Source organism: Balaenoptera musculus, chromosome 15 (assembly GCF_009873245.2).
Source record: "Balaenoptera musculus isolate JJ_BM4_2016_0621 chromosome 15, mBalMus1.pri.v3, whole genome shotgun sequence".
NCBI lineage: Eukaryota > Metazoa > Chordata > Mammalia > Artiodactyla > Balaenopteridae > Balaenoptera > Balaenoptera musculus.
In genome coordinates this window covers 22,586,835-22,608,010 of record NC_045799.1, presented here as the reverse complement: position 1 = coordinate 22,608,010, position 21,176 = coordinate 22,586,835, and the positions used below count along the sequence as shown (strand labels likewise).

At 38.6% G+C, this 21,176-nt stretch overlaps 1 protein-coding gene and 1 pseudogene across 3 annotated transcripts in view; both read right to left on the bottom strand.

The window, feature by feature from the left end:
- Positions 1-7,428, bottom strand: LOC118881871 (annotated as a pseudogene).
- Positions 6,503-21,176, bottom strand: part of RBL1 (RB transcriptional corepressor like 1) — a 76,316-nt gene continuing 61,642 nt past the window's right edge. Inside the window, exons 18-21 of one of the 3 annotated variants that reach the window (XM_036827165.1) lie at positions 20,805-20,895; positions 11,859-12,007; positions 9,948-10,112; positions 6,503-8,456 (exon numbers count right to left, since the gene is read on the bottom strand). In XM_036827165.1, the coding sequence (XP_036683060.1) occupies positions 8,286-8,456; positions 9,948-10,112; positions 11,859-12,007; positions 20,805-20,895 (576 nt within the window). In that variant the 3' untranslated portion in view covers positions 6,503-8,285. The remainder of the gene's footprint in view (positions 8,457-9,947; positions 10,113-11,858; positions 12,008-20,804; positions 20,896-21,176) is intronic. The other 2 variants (XM_036827163.1, XM_036827164.1) reach the window with 2 other exon arrangements.

Sequence of the window (21,176 nt, the reverse complement as noted above, 5' to 3'; positions counted from 1 at the left end):
CACACTAGACTAAAGCAATACAATTCTGTCCTCCTAAAGACAATTTCCATAAAGACCCGCCTGTCCCAGTGAGGTAGTTGACACTAGGATTAGCACAGGCTAATCACTGTATGGTTTCTTAGAAGACTGGCTTTTCTCTGTTTCTTTCTCTTTCATAGTGCACAAGGGGTCCACCAACTTGTTATGAACAAGCATTAAACCTCTGAAATACTTGACAGTCTTCACTTTCAACTCTAGGGTGGCATCCTCGTCGCACATAAACACCGTGTGGGTATGCTACTGGAAGGCAGACATATGGCTCACTCCCCCCTCCATGGCCTTATACAGAGCAAACACCTTGTGAGCACCTGAGATGAAGATTAGCATCTCTCTAGCACCCATCACAGTGCCCACGCCCACCATCAGGGCCATGGTGGGCACCTTGGTGAGATTTCCATCAAAGAACCTAGCATTGGCCAGGATGGTGTCCATGGCCAGTGTCTTCACACGGGTCCTACATAATAGACTGGAGCCCGACTTGTAAAAGGCAATGTGTCCACCAAGGCCGGTGCCTCCCAACAAACAGCTCAATCCCTCCTGCAGCCTTGATCTTCTCTTTAAAGGCATCACACTCAGCCTGTAGGCCAGCTGCATTCCCATCCAGAATGTGGGTGTTTTCTGGGTGGATGTCAATGTGTTTGAAGAAGTTGTTCCACATGAAGGCATGGTAGCTCTCTGGGTGGTCTCAAAGAAGGCCCACATACTCACCCATGTTGAAAGTCTTCACATATTTGAAGGACAGGTCTCCATTCTTACAGTACTCAATCAGCTTCTTGTAGCAGACAAGTGGGGTGCTCCCAGTGGGGAGCCCCAGGGTGAAGTACTTGTCTGGCCCTTGGCTAAACTGGATGATGCAGTTCCTGATGTATTTGGCCACCCACTCACTGGCCTGAGAAGTCCAGGATGGTGAGCTTCATCTTGTTGAGGACACCTCCTGCGGTGACTGTAGAGACTGCACTAATCTTTCCTTGTTTAATGATAACATAAATAATTCATTGGAACAGAAGCATTAAAATTGTCAGAAAGGTAACATTTAGACATTGCAAAGATGATATATTAAGTGACATATATGATCCATTTTTACCTTAAAAATACACTGATTTTTTCAATATGCATTGAAAAAAGTCTAGGAAGATTCACATCAAGAGGTGGCTACAGTGCAGCCATTATGGAAACCAGTATGGAGGTTCCTTAAAAAACTAAAAATAGAGTTACCATATGATCCAGCAATCCCACTCCTGGGCATATGTCCAGAAAAGATGAAAACTCTAATTCGAAAAGATACATGCACCCCAATATTCCTAGCAGCACTATTTACAATAGCCAAGACATGGAAGCAACTTAAGTGTCCATCAACAGATGAATGGATAAAGAAGATGTGGTGTATATATATACAATGAAATATTCCTCAGCCACAAAAAAGAATGAAATATTGCCTTTTGCAGCGACATGGATGGACCTAGAGATTACCATACTAAATGAAGTAAGTCAGACAGAGAAAGACAAATATCATATCATTGATATGTGGAATCTAAAATAATGGTACGGGGCTTCCCTGGTGGTGCAGTGGTTGAGAATCTGCCTGCTAATGCAGGGGACACGGGTTCGAGCCCTGGTCTGGGAAGATCCCACATGCCGTGGAGCAACTAGGCCCGTGAGCCACAACTATTGAGCCTGCACGTCTGGAGCCTGTGCTCCGCAACAAGAGAGGCGACGATAGTGAGAGGCCCGCGCACCGTGATGAAGAGTGGCCCCCGCTTGCCGCACTAGAGAAAGCCCTCACACAGAAACAAAGACCCAACACAGCCAAAAATAAATAAATAAATAAATTAAATAAAATAATGGTACAAATGAACATATTTACAAAACAGGAACAGAGTCACAGATGTAGAAAACAAACTTATTGTTACCAAAGGGGAAAAGGGTGGGGCAGAGGGATAAATTGGGAGATTGGGATTGATGTATACACACTACTATATATAAAATAAACAACAAGGATTTACTGTACAGCATAGGGAACTATATTCAATATCTTGTAATAAACTATAATTGATAAGAATCTGAAAAAATATATGACCGAATCACTTTACTGTACACCTGGAACTAACACAGTATTCTAAGTTAACTATACTTTAATTTAAAAAAAGGGGGGGGGGCAGTAATGTGGAGCAAATGGACCTCTTAGACAGTGCTGGTGGGAATGCAAAATGATCCACTTTGAAAAAAGACATGGATATCTTACGAAGTTAAACACGTACTTACCATTTGGCCCAGCAGTGCAACTCGTAAAGGAATAAAAGAGAAATAAAATTATATGTTCAAAGACTTGCATACATATGTTCATAATTATTAATAGCCTCAAACTGGAAACAACCCAAATGTCCATCAACTGGTAATGACATAAAACAAATTGAGTATAACCAAGGTATGGAAAATTGCTCAGCAATAAAAAGAAATATTTATACATACCACATGAATGAATTTCAGAAACATTATACTAAGTGACAGAACTCAAATACAAAAGATTACATGCTGTGCATACATGTATTTATATTAAATTCTAGAAAAGGCAAACCTATGGTAACAAAAAGCAGACCAACAATTGCCTGGGTAAGTGGTGGGGAGGATATGGGGAGGGCGGGGAATATTAGAGGGAAAAAGAAAACTTTTTAAAGTGATGGAAATGTTTTATATACGCATACCTCAGAGATATTGCAGGTTCAGTTGTAGACCACTGTAATAAAGCATATATTGCAAAAAAGTGAGCCACACAAATTTTTTTGGCTTCCCAGTACATACAAAAGTCAGTTGTTTTTACACTATGCAGTAGTCTATTAAGTGTGCAATAGCATTGTCTAAAACAACAGTGTACATACTTTAATTAAAAAATACTTTATTGCCAAAAAATGCTAGCCATCATCTAAGCCTTCAGTGAGTTGTAATCTTTTGCTGGTGGAGGGTCCTGCCTCGATGTTCATGGCTGCGGACTGAGCAGGGTGGTGGTTGCTGAAGGTTAGGGTGGCTGTGGCGATGTCTTTAAGACAACAATAAAGTTTGCCACATCGATTGACTCCTCCTTTCACTTGAACACTTAGAGGCCATTTAGACTTATTACTTGGCCTATTTCAATATTGTTGCATCTCAGGGAATAGGGAGGACTAACGAGAGGGAGAGAGACTGGGGAATGGCAGGTCAGTGGAGCAGTGAGAACACACACAACATTGCCATCTTACATGGGTGTGGCTCATGGCACCCCAAAACAATGATAATATCATACGTCAAAGATCACTGATCACAGATTACCATAAATATAATAATAATGAAAAATTTGCAGTGTTGTGAGAATTACCAAAATGTGACAGAGACATGAAGTGAGCAAATACTGTTGGAAAAATGGCGCCAATAGACTTGCTTGATGCAGAGTTGCCACAAACCTTCAATTTGGTAAAAAGAACGCAGTATCTGTGAATCACAATAAGGCAAAGCACAATAAAACGAGGATTGTAGTGGTAGTTATACAATCATATATAATTATGATTATACAAACTATACACTTAGAGTGGGTACATTTTATTCTATGTAAATTATACCTCAGTGAAGCTGGAAAAAATTCATCATAAAACTTAAGATTTACACAATTTTCTTCATGTGAAAAAATAATAAAAATTTTAAAAACTTTGAACAGGTGACCTCTGGTTGGTGGGAATATAGTTTTTATTTTTTGCTTACATATATTGAATGTTATACAATGAATGTTATTTTCCATAATTAATCAATTATTTCTTGAAGTGATGATGACCTAACTGAAGTAAGTAAATAAGCCCAACTTGGTTTGGTGAGACAGCATCAGGGTGGATGTTTGAACCTGGATCTCTATACTCTTGGCCATTATACAGGTACATTCCAAGTTTCCAGGATAAGAATAATAGCCTGGGATGCTTAACAAAACTGTTTGTGTACTACACTTTTAAATCTGCATAGTTAATAAGCCCTCAAAGGTGATTCTTACCACGGGGAAATTTGATGGAACCATTGCCTACATGCAGAATCTGAAACCTCAGGAACATTTTCTTTTATATTAAGGGTCTGTCATCGATGCTAAATAATCCCACATGTGTATTAGTTACCCCACCTGGAATCTATTACCATTAATCTTTCCTGGAAAGACATCTTCCTTATGAAGCTATCCCTAACTGGGACCCCATACCTGCCCAGAGTTGGGTGACCCTTGGTGGTTTCCTTTTCTATCCCCATTACCAGTACAGTAAAGCATATAGCTCTTCTTGCCCAGGTGTTTACTTAATTGGCACGACTGACACTGGGGCTGGATAAATTCTTTGCTGTGGGGGCTGTCCAGTGCACTGTAGGATGTTTAGCAGCATCTCTGGCTTCTACCCTTAGATACCAGTAGCACCAACCTCCCATGCCCAGTTGTGACAACCAAAAATGCAAAAATGTCTCCAGTCATTGTCAAATGTCCCTGAAGGTGGCAAAATTAACCAAGTTAAGAACCATTAACTTGTCTCCCGTGTCAGTCTAAACATCTTCTAATCAATCCTCTGCATAGATTCCAGATTTCTAAAACTTGCAGTTCAAAGCATAGTCCTTAGCCCAGCAGCACTGGTGTTAGGTATAAGAGCTTGTTAGAAAAACAACATCTCAGGCCCAACTCCAGGCTCTGCATTTTTAACAAGATTAACAATCCCTGGTGATTCCTATGCTCTTAAAGTTTGAGAAGAACTGCCAGAAAGTCTCTAATTTGCCTGAGGGTTAATATCACTTGGAACAGAGGTTAACAAAATTCCTAAGTCCTTCTCCTGGAGATTTCATTCCATTGGTTAAGGGTGGGGCCTAGGAGCCTGCATTGTTAATATGTGTCTCAGGTAATCCTTATCTTTGGGCAAGTTAAGGAACTGCCAAAATAAACATTAGGGAATTCCCCGGTGGTCCAGTGGTTAGGACTCGGCGCTTTCTCTGCTGGGCCTGGGTTCAATCCCTGGTTGGGGAACTAAGATTCCGCACGCCGTGCAGCTTGGCCACCAAAAAAAAAAAAAAAAAAAAATTCAGATTTTGTCATTATCCACATAAAATTAAAACCTCTTTTGTGGCTCCCCATGACCTGGAGCAGTGGTTCTCAACCTTAGGTACTCACCTAGGGAGTACTTAAAAATCCTAATACTAGGTTGTTCCCCAAACCAATTAAATCAGAAATCTCTGGGGGAGAAACCCATTCACTGATGTGTGTTTTAAAACTCCCCAGTTGCAGCCAATGTTGAGAACCACTGGAAATTACCAAGCCTGAGCTCCTCAGCCTGGCTTAAAGCCCAACTAGAAAGGTCCCTTTCTAGCTCTGCTTTGCACTGCACTTTTACATATGTACACTTTACTCCCGCCTCACTAAACTATCTGAAATTCTTACACCTATAGTACTTTCAAGTCGCTGGGCCTTTCTACTGGTTATGCTGTCTTCTACTGCCCTGGCGAACAGTTATTCATCCCTAACGACTAAATTACCACTTAGCCCCCACTTTAGAGTTAATTAATTAACTAATTAAGGCTGTGCTGCACAGCACACCGGATCTTAGTTCCCCGACCAGGGATCAAACCCGTGCCCCCTGCGGTGGAAGTGTGGAGTCCGAACCACTGGACCGCCAGGGAATTCCCTAGGGTGATTTTAGATTTCCCTGACAAACTCGTTCAGGCAAAGTGAATCATTCCCTTCTCTGTGCTAACACCATCCGTCTTTGTGTAGACTTGTATTACTGTATTTATTCCAGTATATTAATAGGCTACAAATATTATATTTTGAGGACAGGAACTATGCCTGGTTCACCTTTATATCCCTAGCACCTAGCAAAGGGCCAGGCATACAGTAAACAGCCAATAATGTCTGTTGACTTAGTGAAAATATTGTAAGGAACAAAATAAAAACAAGCGGGAATATTACCTTCTTTAAAAAAATTTTTTTTTTGATTTGACATAACCTAACCACATAAAAATCTTAATTAGAAAAGAACTTTTGTTGGGAGGGAGACGCAAGAGGGAGGAGATATGGGGATATATGTATACGTATAGCTGATTCACTTTGTTATACAGCAGAAACTAACACACCATTGTAAAGCAATTATACTCCAAATAAAGATGTTAAAAAAAAACCAAAAAACTTTTAAGCTGTGATCCTCAAATGAAGAAATACACCTGAAAGCACTCCTAAGAGAGAAGCCTTTTCCTTGATTCAGAATCATAATTTAGTCCATTCCAAGGCTTCGAAATAATTGTTTTTTTATATGTGTCTAAGGCATTTTTTCAATTGAGGTGAAATTCACCTAACATAAAATTAACTATTTTAAAGTGTAAAATTTAGTGTCATTTAATAAATTTACAATGTTATGCAATCACCACCTATATCAAGTTCCAAAATTATTTTCATCACCTCAAAAGAAAACCCTATACTCATCAAGCAGTCATTCACTCCCCATCTTCCTAGCTCCTAGAAAGCACCAGGAACATTAACTTTTAAGTTACACTAAGATATTTTAAAGATATAAAGCAGATAGTTAAAGAGATACAGATTCTAGATGGTTGCACAACTGCATCTAGTCACACAGAAGAGCTCAAGTGTAGTTTTTTCAATAATCTCAAAAAACTCCATTATTTTATTAACCATTTTATGTACATTGATATTCAGTCTTGAAAACTGATAAAAACATGTCCAGAGTTTCTTATAAAGACAACGTACAAATGCTCATTTACATTCTGCACATTAATAACGATGATGAAAATGACACAATAGTTATAGCTACATAAAAATATATACAAGGATTCAAACAGACGATGTTATTTGGCTTATAACATGTGTAGATACTACACAAAAAATGAGGATGTAATTTTCAGAAAAGTAAAATGTGACCAAAATCACTTTTCATCTTAAAATTTAAAAATAAAATTCCTAACAATTGTAATTACTAGTTCATACTCAAATCTCAGACTAATTCAAATTAGCCAGGGTTAGACATAGGTTAAGTTAAATATTTGTTAAATATTTTGCATTTAAAAAAATAAGGTTTGTGGTTTAAAAAACATACATTTGATAACATTTTCTCAAAATTAATTAAGAATGGCTTATCCATGTCCTTCCAGATTCTGGAAACATACTAGAAAAAGTGAATACCGAACAGCCGACTCTTTGGAAAGTTGCACCCCAAGTCCCGGAAAACACCCTTAAGGGGGCGCAGTGATCAAACCCTAATGGGAAACTCATAATGCACCGATGATACTGAGAACAAAGAGGGGGAAGTAATATGGCATGAGGTGACATTAATGTGGTTTTGAAAAAGGTTTCAACTATTCTTAGGGAATCAATTAGACATTGAGAATGACCAATCTCATGATGACCTCAAAAACAGTATCTCACATATTATCATGGTGCTACCTTACTAGTAGGAATATGGTTTCTAACAATTCTTTTCTGTATTTTACTCTACTGGCTTGAGAAGCAGCTTCCTATTTTGAGAATTATATGAAATAATATAATCATATATAACTAAGTTAATGGTTTGGAAAACAAAATGATAGTAGTTTTAAAAAGGAGCAAGTATCTCTTTTATCAGGTTGTGACACCAGGCTAAGAGGGCTTAGGGCTGGAAAGCAAGGAGTGGGGGTAGTGCAGGGGTTCAGGTACAAATCTGCTTCCGCTCAAGGAGAGGAAGGGCACGAGAAGTGTCTGGACAACCCAGAATGGTCTTGGCACCTGGATGTGGAGCTACCACACTGGGTCAGAGACAGGCTGGGCGTCATCCTCTGGCCCAGATGCCATGGAACCCAACCCCTACTCAATACTAAATTAGGAACACAAACCTCTCAAATGACACTTACCAAAACCAGATTATTCACCCTCATATTACAAAGCCCAGAAGAAGAAGACATTTAATTATTTTAAAAAGTGAGCTGAAAAATTATGAGGTTTCTTCTTACTTCACCTGAAAAACCCAGGGAACAAATATTTTAACAATTCTATGACTATTAATATGTTTAAAAGGCACTTAAAACATTCCTTTACAATCCAACTCAAAATACGTCTGTCAACTACATTTTGGATAAATGTAAAAAAAAACCCAACTTTGGTGTAACTTTTCTTGTAACTCAGTGATATTTACTACCTACAGGGCTGAATGTTTTGAAAGATAGAGCCCCAACTTTTCTGGGAAACAACCGAAAGTGCTTTTATCATAGAAATGGGAAGGGAACTAATGATTTGCTCTTTCACTGACAACATCCTGCAGTCGTTTAAGTAAAACGTCATCATTTTCTTGACAGAGGCGTTTGGCAGGTGATTCTGCATCACCATCGATGGCTATTGCTCGCTTCTTGGTTCTCTGCTCACCTTGCCTTATCATGTTGTTGATATCTTTCAAACTCTGTGCAAAAATAGAGGACATGTGTGAGTAAAAGGGGAAAAGGGAGAAACAGCAGCCAAGAACTAAGCTAACTGTTTTTTCCTGCCCTTTATCCTCTACCCAAAGCTAAACACTGGGGTAGAGATTATTTTTTGAATCTAGGCCAACCTAATAAGGGTGATTAGAACTAATCTTTTCAGGTGATTTTAAAAATTGGATTTACCTTATAGCAGTAGTTTTCAAAATGTGGACATAAGACCAGAAGCAGCAGAAGCATTTGGAAACTTATCAGGAATGCAAATTCTCAAGCCTCGCCCTACACCTACTGAATCAGACATTCTGGGGGTTGGGCCCAGCAATCTATATTTTATCAAGCCTTCCAGGTGATTCTGATATTCCCTAAAGTTTGAGATCCTCCTCCTGAAGCAATGCATTTCAACCTTTAATGTGCTTACTAATCATCTGGGGAATCTTGTTACTATGCAGATTCAAATTCAGTCGGGCTGGTGTGAGGCCTGAGAGTCTGCGTTTCTAACAGGCTCCCGGGTGATGCTGAATGTTGCTGGTCTGTAAGGCAGCCTTAGAGAAGTTGTTCCTGAAAGCTGTGCATCACAACAGTCTAGGGGACCTGCCTGCCAGAGCTCTGTGATACAGGAAGTCTATGGGACAGGTATCTGTGTTCAACAAGCTCCCCAGATTCTGACCTATGACTGTGAAATCATTGCCTTACAATTCAATTGGTCCCATTTCTGATTTTATGCAAGAATTTCTTCTAAAAGTCTTCATATGAAATCAACTTCTATAAAGAAGAAATGCAAGCCTGTGCAGTATATCTCAGTCAACTTTGTTTGCTAAGCATAGCAGGAACTTAATAGATATCTGTGGAACTAAATGAGAAACTAATGAGTTAAGGAGCTGCCATGTATTTGGACTGAGTTACAATCTGTCCCACTACAATTTCTTCCAGTTAGTAGTGATTCTGGCTTCTGGAGACATACTGAGCGTATCTACTTGATAGCCCTTGAATTATCTGAAAACAGCAATCATGTCCCTATCACATCTTCATCATTGTATGGGAATAAAGATGGAGATGACCACAGAGCTGTCTGTGTAAGTAAGAAGAGGTCTGTTTTCAGACCTTTCACTATCCTGGTTGCCATCCACCAAATGAACTTTCACTTCCAAGGCCTTTCTTTACACATAGTGTTCCCCATGTCTGACCACTTGCAGGTGTTGCCTTACTAGTCCTTCTCAAGATCGTGCTTGAGCAGGGACACACTGGGCTCTTGGAGTGAACTCCCCCGATACCACATCAATCGTAAAGGATTAAACTACCTCAACTGAATACACTGCTCTTGATCACAGGAAACTTGCCATAGTAACAGTTCATATTTATTAGCGGTAACTTTGCAAACAAAGGGGTAAGATTAAAGATTACTAATTGGAAATCTGAAATCCAGTATTTAACACATGTACATCATTGTTTTGGAGTAAAGTTTGTGTGCAACTTACCTTAGAAGGGCTGCCGTTGAACTTATAGAGCAGAGCACTCCTTGGTGTAAGGCCTGACCCATTCTTGTGTGGGGACACATAAATGGAGTGCTGCTGGGAAATGCGGCGCGGGGAGCCTGGCTGTTGCTTAATATGTGGAAAAGGAGACAGTGGTGGAGCTTCCATCTGAAATAATACAAAAGTAAAGTTTTTATAAGATAAAAGGTTTTCTTTCTTTTTTTGAATCCCACCATTTTTATTCTGCACTATCCACCCTGTCCCACCCTAGCCCCAAGCCAGGTGAAGGGTCAACATGGAACTTTTTCTTTGCCATGTTTTTATTCTTTTTAAAAATTTATTTATTTATTTATTTATTTATTTTTGGTTGCATTGGGTCTTCACACGGGCTTTTCTCTAGTTGTGGCGAGCAGGGGCTACTCTTCGTTGTGGTGCGTGGGCTTCTCATTGCAGTGGCTTCTCTTGTTGTGGAGCATGGGCTCTAGGCACATGGGCTTCAGTAGTTGTGGCTTGCGGGCTCTAGAGCGCAGGCTTAGTAGTTGTGGCACGCGGGCTTAGTTGCTCCGCGGCATGTGGGATCTTCCTGGACCAGGGCTCGAACTTGTGTCTCCTACATTGGCAGGCGGATTCTTAACCACTGCACCACCAGGGAAGCCCTGTTTTTATTCTTATTGCTATCTCCTAGTTAGGAGTCAGTTATACTGTAAGAGGTTATTTATGGCTGAAGAAAATCAAAAAATGGTTCATTAACCCTTGTTTGTCAACAATTACTAATAGATAAACTAACATTTATTTTCCTGGATCTTTCAGGGAATTCTGAAGAATTCTGAGCAAGACACCAGAAGCAGTAAGCCAGGAGCATAGGAACCTTATGTCAATGCTCAGAAAGTGGAGCAAAGAGTAATCTATGTCCTAACACTTGCAGTAAGAATCTCTCTCCACATGCACATACCCACAACCAAATTAGTAGCACAGAGAATAAAAGAGAGGCAGAGCATTCTGTGGGCCAGCAGGATGAGTCCAATATGGAACAAATCTCTTAATGAAGTGGTTAAGACTTTATACTGAAATGCAAAAAATTTAGAGATAAAGTGAGAAGGGACTGCACTTTTAATAATCTATACAATGTTTCTATTCCAAGAATAAATGGAGATGACTCCTTAATTAATATTTCATTCATCATCTCCACCTGAAGCTAGGAAAACTAGTTTTTTTTTTTAATTGGCTGATAATAGAGATATTCACAGTATAGCACATGGTGGGGGTGGTGGAACTGAGGGAACAGAATGAGTAGTCATGGCTTCTGAGGATAATCATAGACTATATTCCTTGAAAGGGACAAAGACAGAAATATAGAGAGATACATAGACACATATATGGCTACTGCCTGGATGCAGCTTCTACTAGGTCCCTCTTTCTTATAACTGAAGTCTGGTCTCCTGTGAACCAACTTCAGCTTATACACTGATAATACTTTCAAAGGCCTGCTGGTACTGTCAAATCTAGAGTCTGCATAAAAATTTCTTAGTGCTGCTTCTATTATTGATTCAAGCCTATTTATTTCCTTTTCTTTTTATCTTGAGAAAAACACTTATCTCAGAGATATAACAATAGGAATCAAAAACAAAGGAAAAAACCACCAGAATTGTTTTCATTTTTCCATGTTCCCATCTAGTCCTTGCCCATATGCATCCATAATTTCTAACAACATAATCACAGTGTGGATAAAATTTCCATGATTTCCTCTGGTCTCTGTTGTATCACAGCCTTAATCACTCTAATTACCAGTATGTTTTCTCCTATAAAATGTATCAGTAAGGCTTTAGCTTTGAAACACTTATCTAGCAAAAATAAACTCATAGTAATCCAATTATGAGTACAGATATTAATAAAGTAGTAAAATATAAAACATACCACATGGTCCTGATTTGACAAGTCGTATTTCAATGCAAATGACTTCACTCTTCCTACATATATTGTATTGTAAAATTTGATAAGATCACCTCTTTCCTCTTTCACTGGTCCACTGGAACAGTCAGGTGTTTTTGTAGCATCTTCCAAGTCTGTTAAAAGAATTCAGTGTTGTACAATGGAAAATTACTCAGCCATAAAAAGGAATGAAACCGAGTCATTTGTAGTGAAGTGGATGGACCTAGAGTCTGTCACACAGAATGAATAAGTCAGAAAGAGAAAAACAAATACTGTATATTAACGCATATATATGGAATCTAGAAAAATGGTACTGATGAACCTCGTGGCAGGGCAGGAATAAAGATGCAGATGTAGAGAACAGACTTGAGGACACAGTGGGGGAAGGGGAGACTGGGACGAAGTGAGGGTAGCATTGACATATATACACTACTAAGTGTAAATTAGATAGCTGCATATAGCACAGGGAGATCAGCTCGGTGCTTTGTGATGACCTAGAGGGGTGGGGTGGGGAGGGTGGGAGGGAGGCTCAAGAGGGAGGGGATATGTGTATACATACAGCTGATTCACTTTGTTGTACAGGAGAAACTAATGCAACATTGTAAAGCAATTATAATCTAAGAAAGATGTAAAAAAAAAAAAAAAAAAAAAGAATTCAGTGTTGTGATAGGTGTACCTTAATCTATAAGTTGGCGATTTGAATCACAACTCGCTCTAAAATATAAAAGGAAAAAAAATCAAATAAACCCAAATCTTTATGTAAGACAATTAATGTTTTTAGAAAAGGTTCAGAAATCCATCTATATTATGGATAAATTAAATTGGAATCTTAGAAATGCAAACATGTAAACTTAAGCTGGTACTCTATTCTCTAGATATCACTTCAGCAAGAATGTTTTCACAACCCTACCTTTTGAGCTCACTGTCACCGGTGGCTCTTAGAGGGGCACCAGCCCTGGGTTGAAGTTTACCTAAACTGAGCTTCAGAGTATGGGTAGCAGTGGCAAACCCTGAGTTTCAGATAACAAAAGGGCCTGCAGATATTCATATTGACTCTTTGAAAAAGGTGGAAAGACTCTAAAAGGTAAAGTGTATCCTCATAGTTTAAGGAAGAAGCAAGGTGAATTGCTTATGTTTATTCTTCTGCAAATACATGGCAGATGACAGGTGTTCAAAAAGTCTTATTTTCCCACGCACAACAGGAACCTTAGTGCTGTCTATAACTGGCGTCCTCAGTTGTAAAATGACAGCTTGCCCCAAGGTACTTTCCTGTTTATTACTGTGATTCTGGAGTAGCTTGTGACACCAGGCAGAACTTTATCCTATTCTTTTTTGGGAAAGAGTATTACAAACCATCTTCTCCTTGTACCTACAAGAATCATCTATGCACAGGAGCTGAGAAAACTACCAGTGATTAAAAAGAATTCAACATGTGAAAAAACTTTCTCATTCTCAATACTGAAAATATGGGTAGAAACATGCTTCCACCTTTGGAAAACCAGAAAACTCAAACATGGTCCAAGGGCCAGGCAGCCACAGGGAACCTCCATAGGGATCTCCATTTGGATGTCCTTTTTACTCTTGCTATTTTTGCAGCATCCTAATAGGGCAGAAAAAAGCTATGTGATCAAATAAGTTGAAAAAATGCTGCATAGTAGTATATCCTCCTCTTAGGAATTCAGAATACATGTTAGTATATTAAAGGTTCTGAGAACTTTTGCAATTAGAAAAAAACACGTTCACTTTAATTCCATACTTCTCAAATTTTCTACGCACAGTCGCTCTTCCCCATAACAGTTACTACCATCCTGGGGGACACTGTCCCAAGGCAGTAAACAATGGCTTAATAACAGCTGTTGTAGGTTATTCTTGTTATACAGATGAATTAAAATTATTATATGTCCTCCTTGGATTAGAAATTTCTGGAGGCAGTTACTTCTTCATGTTTCTGTGTTATTCCAATTCCAGTTGTTAATAGTTACATAAGGTAAGGAGCTATATTTAATTTGAAGGAACCAAACATTTAAAACTCTCTGGGACCTTGGATTCTAACTAAACATGATTTTATTTAGCTATTTTTATTTAGCTGTTTAGTATTTTTTCATTTCAAAACAGAAAAAAAGATGTCAGTTGTCCTTTAAGCAGGAAAAAGATCTCTACCTTCCCACCTCTTTAAGGACTTTAGCACTCAGAAATCAAAGCCTCAGTAGGCCTGGTGACCATCTTACCACATATACATTAGGAGATGGAACTTATGAAAGACTGGGAAAGAGAATGAGATCTCCCTGCCTCGTGCTATAATTCTTTCAAATCTGTTTCCCCTCAGAGGGCAGGAGGGACCTCTGCCTAACATAATTTGAGGCACATGGTATACATTTGATATACATTCATGAAACGAACAAATGAACTATTATGGTTTCATAATTTTCCCTACTGTTCCCATGAATAAGAGGAATGTCTTTTTTGGATTATCATACAACACTGTCAAGCAATTAAAATGTGGTTTTATATAAACTACCAGTGAATGAGACTAGCCCTTAGAAAAAAGGAGATATTATCTGCAGAGCTCCAGAGAGACATGCCGAAATTTTTAGCCTGGATCTCTGGCTTCAGAATTTTCCAAGGATCTGAAGTGAAAGTGGGAAGGGAGAAGGCAAATTACCCCAGGGCTGCAGGTGGCCAACAACTGCAACCATAATACATGCTTAATTTTATATCCCAGGACAATATAAATGCATTCAGGGGAAAAGACATTGAGGGCACAGTAGATACCCATTTCTCAGGGGAACTGGTTTCAGAGGATGGGCACACCCAAATTGTTTGGGATGCATAAATTAATGAAACCCCCATCCATCACCCCCAGAGGAGCTGCTCAAGTGACTGACGCTGGCTTCTTTGTATATTGTCATTAGTCTTCAGTCTGAGAAGAGGTATAAATAGTGATTCTTACCACTTAAAAATGGAGAAAGTAAAGAAGCAAAATTATTTTAAGATGAAAGTAAGAAAGAAGATCACAATTTATTTATAAATCCAAGGGTCAGGCTGAGATATGATGGGCTTGATCAGCACAGCAGTACTTCCCTGGAGTAAGCATTTACTATTTGTTTTATATTTCTCCTACCACGTCCTTCCTTACCGTTTTTGCTCCTCACCATTAACAGCGTGCAGTAAATATTTCAGACTGGCTTTCTGATTCAGAGGGCAGTGCCATTTAGCTCGAGTTATGCAAAAGCCACTGACCACAGACCAATTTAAAACTACTACAGTGGTTTTAGACCGTTTTGGCAGTTTCTCATGAGCTCTAAAGGGCATCATTATAATCTAAAACCAAGTAAATCTTGTTTAGATTAAACAGTCTAGGAAGAAAATGTGCTCCATCCACATCTTGGTTGTCTATCTGGTAACTATAAAATAGTTTTAATGCGAATAAAGTCACTTAATTATCAATTTGCAGTTATCAATTTTATACATCTCACATGGAAACAGAATTTTTGTCCCTTGAGAGGATTTGCTTTTAACTGTTTTTGTGTGTGTGACCTAGTTTTCAACATTTAAAGGATTTTATGTAAGGAATATGGCCTTAGAAAAATTAGCTTAAAAAAAAAGACATTTAAAGAGCCATATACTCATGAATAAAATACAATAAATTTTATATTGCTTATAAACAAAATAATAAATAATAACTACTACTTACTGAGGCCTTACTATGAGCAGGCCTTGTATTAAACACCACACACGCATCAGTTTTTGTTTAATTCTCAAAACAAGCCTCTGAGGAAGTACTGTAAAGTTTTCAATTTACTATCATACACTTGGGCATTATGTTTGTGTTACTTAGATTAAGCTATAATCTGCGTCTCTCAAATGTTCTAATCAAGAATGCCAGTCTGGGGACTTCCCTGGTGGTCCAGTGGTTAAGACTCCGTGCTCCCGATGCAGGGGGCCTGGGTTTGATCCCTGGTCAGGGAACTAGATTCCCCATACCGCAACTAAAAAAGATCCCACATGCTGCAACAAAGATCCTGCGTGCCGAAACTAAGACCCGGCGCGGCCAAGTAAATAAATAAATATTAAAAAAAAAAAAAAAAGAATGCCAGTCTGGGGTGCTCTGCTAATATGATAATGAATGCACAGTCCATGAGTATCCAGCTGGTGTTTTAATCAGGAAGCTCATTCTCCACAGGTGGCTACTATAAGGGTTTCTGTTAGGCATATCTCCATCAATGACCAATGCTCAACATCACTAATTATTAGAGAAATGCAAATCAAAACTACAATGAGGTATCACCTCACATGGGTCAGAATGGCCATCATCAAAAAATCTACAAACAGGGTTTCCCTGGTGGCGCAGTGGTTAAGAATCTGCCTGCCAATGCAGGGAACAAGGGTTCGAGACCTAGTCCAGGAAGATCCCACATGCCGTGGAGCAACTAAGCCCGTGTGCCACAACTACTGAGCCCACGCACCTAGAGCCCGTGCTACGCAACAAGAGAAGCCACTGCAATGAGAAGCCTGCGCACCGCAACGAAGAGTAGCCTCTGCTCACCTCAACTAGGGAAAGCCCGTGCACAGCAACAAAGACCCAACGCGGCCAAAAATAAAATAAAAAAAACAAAAAACAAAAAAACCCACCATTCACTTAAAAAAAAAAAATCTACAAACAATAAATGCTGGAGAGGGTGTGGAGAAAAGGGAACCCTCTTGCACTGCTGGTGGGAATGTAAATTTATACACCCACTATGGAGAACAGTATGGAGGTTCCTTAGAAAACTAAAAATAGAACTATCATATGACCCAGCAACCCCACTACTGGGCATATACCCAGAGAAAACCATAATTCAAAAAGACACGTGCACCCCAATGTTCACTGCAGCACTATTTACAATAGCCAGGACATGGAAGTAACCTAAATGTCCATCAACAGAGGAATGGATAAAGAAGATGTGGTACATATATCCAGTAGTATATTACTCAGCCATAAAAAGGAATGAAAGTGGGTCTTATGTAGAGACGTGGATGGACCTAGAGACTGTCATACAGAGTGAAGTAAGTCAGAAAGAGAAAAATAAATATCGTATTTTAATGTATGTATGTGGGATCTAGAAAAATGGTATAATCTTATTTGTAAAGCAGAAATAGAGACACAGATGTACATAACAAGTGTATGGATACCAAAGGGGAAAGGGGGGTGGGTAAGATGAATTGGGAGATTGGGATTGACATATATAAACTATTGCTACTATGTATAAAATAGATAACTAATGAGAATCTATTGTATAGCTCAGGGAACTCTACTCAATGCTCTGTGGTGACCTAAATGGGAAGGAAATCCAAAAAAGAGGGGATATATGTATACGCATAGCTGATTCACTTTGCTGTACAGTAGAAACTAACACAACATTGTAAAGGAACTATACTCCAATAAAAATTAATTTAAAAAAATAAAATTGCATAAAAAAAAAACTTAGGAATAAACCTCACCAAGGAGGCGAAAGACTTACATGCTGAGAACTACAAAACATTCATAAAGGGAATTGAAGATGATTCAAAGAAAGGAAAAGATATCCCATGCTCTTGGATTGGAAGATTTAATATTGTTAAAATGGCATGGTACCCAAAGTAAATATTACATCTATAGATGTAATACGATTCCTATCAAATAACCCATGACATTTTCCACAGAACTAGAACAAATAATCCTAAAATTTATATGGAACCATAAAAGACCCAGAATTGTCAAAGAAATCCTGAGGAAAAAGAACAAAGCAGGAGGCATAACCCTCCCAGACTTCAGACAATACTACAAAGCTGCAGTAATCAAAACAGCATAGTACTGGCACAAAAACAGACATATGGATCAATGGAACAGAACAGAGAGCCCAGAAGTAAACCCACACACCTATGATCAATTAATCTTCGACAAAGGAGGCAAGAATATACAATGCGGAAAAGAAAGTCTCTTCAGCAAGTGGTACTGGGAAAGCTGGACAGCCGCATGCAAACCAATGAGGTTAGAACACACCCTCACAGGATACACAGAAAAACCCCTCAAAATGGTTAAACACTTAAATGAAGGACATGACACCATAAAGCTCCTAGAGGAGAACATAGGCAAAACATTCTCTGACATAAATCATACCAATGTTTTTTTAGGTCAGTCTCCCAAGGCAATAGAAATAAAAGCAAAAATAAACAAAGGGGACCTAATTAAACTTATAAGCTTTTCCACAGCAAGGGAAACCATAAACAAAAAGACAACGTATGGGGAATTCCCTGGCAGTCCAGTGGTTAGGACTCTGTGCTTCCACTGCAGGGGGCACGGGTTTGATCCCTGGTTGGGGAACTAAGACCCTGCAAGCTGTGCAGCGCAGCCAAAAAAAAAAAAAAGTCTACAAATAACAAATGCTGGAGGGGTTATGAAGAAAAGGGAACCTTCCTACACTACTTGTGAGAATGTAAATTGCTGCAGCCACTATGGAAAACAGTATGGCGGTTCCACAAAAAACTAAAAATAGAGTTGCCATATGATCCAGCAATCCCACTCCTGGGCATATATCCAGACAAAACTATAATTTGAAAAGATACATGCACTCATATGTTCATTTACAATAGCCAAGACATGGAAACAACCTAAATGTCCATCGACAGATGAATGGATAAAGAAGATGTGGTATATAGACACAATGGATTATTACTCAGTCACAAAAAAGAATGAAATAATGCCATTTGCAGCAACATGGATGGACCTAGAGATTATCATACTAAGCAAAGTAAGTCAGAAAGAGAAAGACAAATACCATATGATATCACTTATATGTGGAATCTAAAATATGACAGAAATGAACATATCTGCAAAACAGAAACAGACTCACAGATGTATAGAACAGATTTGTGGTTGCCAAAGGGGAGTGGGGGAGGGAAGGATCAGGAGTGGAATTAGCAGATGCAAACTATTATATGTAGGATGGATAAATAACAAAGTCAGATACAAACTACTGTATGTAGGATGGATAAATAACAAAGTCCTACTGTGTAGCACAGGGAAATATATTCAATATCCTATGATAAACCATAATGGAAAAAAATATGAAAAAGAATATATATGTATTAAAAAAAAAAAAGCAGATTGATTAACATATTTGAGATACTACCCACAACAGCATGATAGACATGAGAGATCCAGTGAGGTCTGTGGGGCTTTACTATTATGAATGATGCCCAGGCCTGAACTCTGATGCATGTTGTCTGCTTGATCCTGGCTTTAAGTTTAACAGAATCCTGCTCTGGAATCTTGGCATCTACTTTGAGTGAACCTTTTATGTGAGGAGGTGGTTGGTCAGGTGGCACAGGATGCATAAACTGTGTGTTTTTTAAAATAGTAATTATTTTATTCCTAATTATGAATTTGTTTATAGAACCAGAACTGTTCTTCCCAAGGTGGTGTTCTTTGGTGTGTCCAAGTCTAGGTCATAGCATCTAGCCACAGCTCCAGGAACTGGAACTTGTCTTATCTGAACATAGACTTGCGAGACTGTATGCTCCTCAATAACTTTGTCCTTTTTTTGGTGCCAGAATTCCTCAGTCTACTATCACTGGATACTCTCCCTGCTCTGTGCCATCACCACTGGACAGGATCTTAAGAATGGTTTTTTGTTTGCCTGCTAATAAGTATCTAGTTAATAAATGTATACAAAACAGAACTAGACCTGAAACCTTTATGTTGTAGAGAAGGTAGCTAACCTTCAGTTACCTCAAACTTTATCATCAAACTTATCAAATTCTGTCTTGAACTTCACTGCTCCTTGTATCCCAAATACTCTCGCCAGCAGTTACTTTGTTTCTCATAGAACACACAGTTTCCCAGCTAACCTGATGCCTGGTTTTGCAAGGACAGAAAAACCACCCAGGACAGGTGAGCAACATGTATAACAACAATAGGAAGGTGTTTTTTTTTTGTATTTTGTCAGGTTTACTTCCTAATGTACTTCTTCTCATTGCCTTGAAAAGGCTCAGGGATAATTTATCTATGTAAAAAGAACTGAGTTTGGCCTGTGTAACCTTAGATGGGATCAGATTCTAGGACATTATTATTAAATAATTTTTTTTGTTAAGATCTTAAAAGTTAAGATCCCAGTAGATACCATAATGATCATGGATATTTGGGTAATTAAAAAAAAATGTCTTTGACCCAGTCAATTTTCTCTAAGAATTTACCCTAAGGATGTGGACCAAAGATCAACCTACAATGATGTTCCTCACAAAGCTGTGTATAATTGGAAACAACCTAAAAGTCCCACACGGTGAAATTAAATAAATTACAGTACTTATATACACATGTACACATATATATACATTAAGTAATGGAAAGTGAGACAAGGAAAAGAAGACAGATGAGACAAGGAAAAGAGATGGGCTGAAAAGGCATTTTTACAACTTATCAACATATGAATACTGAACATTTGATTCTTCTTTCTTTAAAAAAAATTACTAGTGCCTGAAGTCTTAGCATGATGGTAGTAACAAGGTGGCGACCTTGCTTTTGCTGATGGTGGCAGAATACCTACACACTTATTAATGAACAGGACATTTCCTTAATGTTCTCCACAGGCAGATCACTGACAGCTATCTTACTTTCCCTGTCATTCAGATTTATTTTTGAATTCTATTGTCTTTTATGAGTTTTTATTAATGTGTATAAGTATACTAGAAAACTTCTAAAACACAGTTAACATGGGATAAATTAATGGTTTCAATACACAACCTCTGTGGAGGGAGGTACCTGACCCATACTTATCTCAAAGTCATTTGCTTCTTCCTAACACATATGCATTATCCACCCCACCTACACAATTAACTCCAGGACATCCACCGTATTATATACAATGTAACCAATAGTGTACTACATATAGAATCTTAAATTGGGCAACTTACCACAATCTGTCATTTCAAAATCACCATTCAGGTTTTTACTGTATGTCACTACTTCTCTTGGAATACTTTTCAACAGTACACTTCTGTAAACCTATATAGATCAGAGGGGACAAAAAGGACTGCTGAGTCACAAAGAGGCACAGGTTAAGCAAAACCAAAATAAGGACAAGATATCAAGCCAATTCAAAAGTATTTGTCTGTATGGGTGATAATCAAGGGCAAGATGTTAGTAGCCTTTGGGAAATGCAGATTATGGCAAACATCTTAGAAGAGGGGATACTGAAGCAGAGCTTACCACCTGAAATATAGCCACTGCAGAAGGTTACAAAATAGAAGAATCAAGTAAGGAGCAACTAAACACTGATGAGCAGA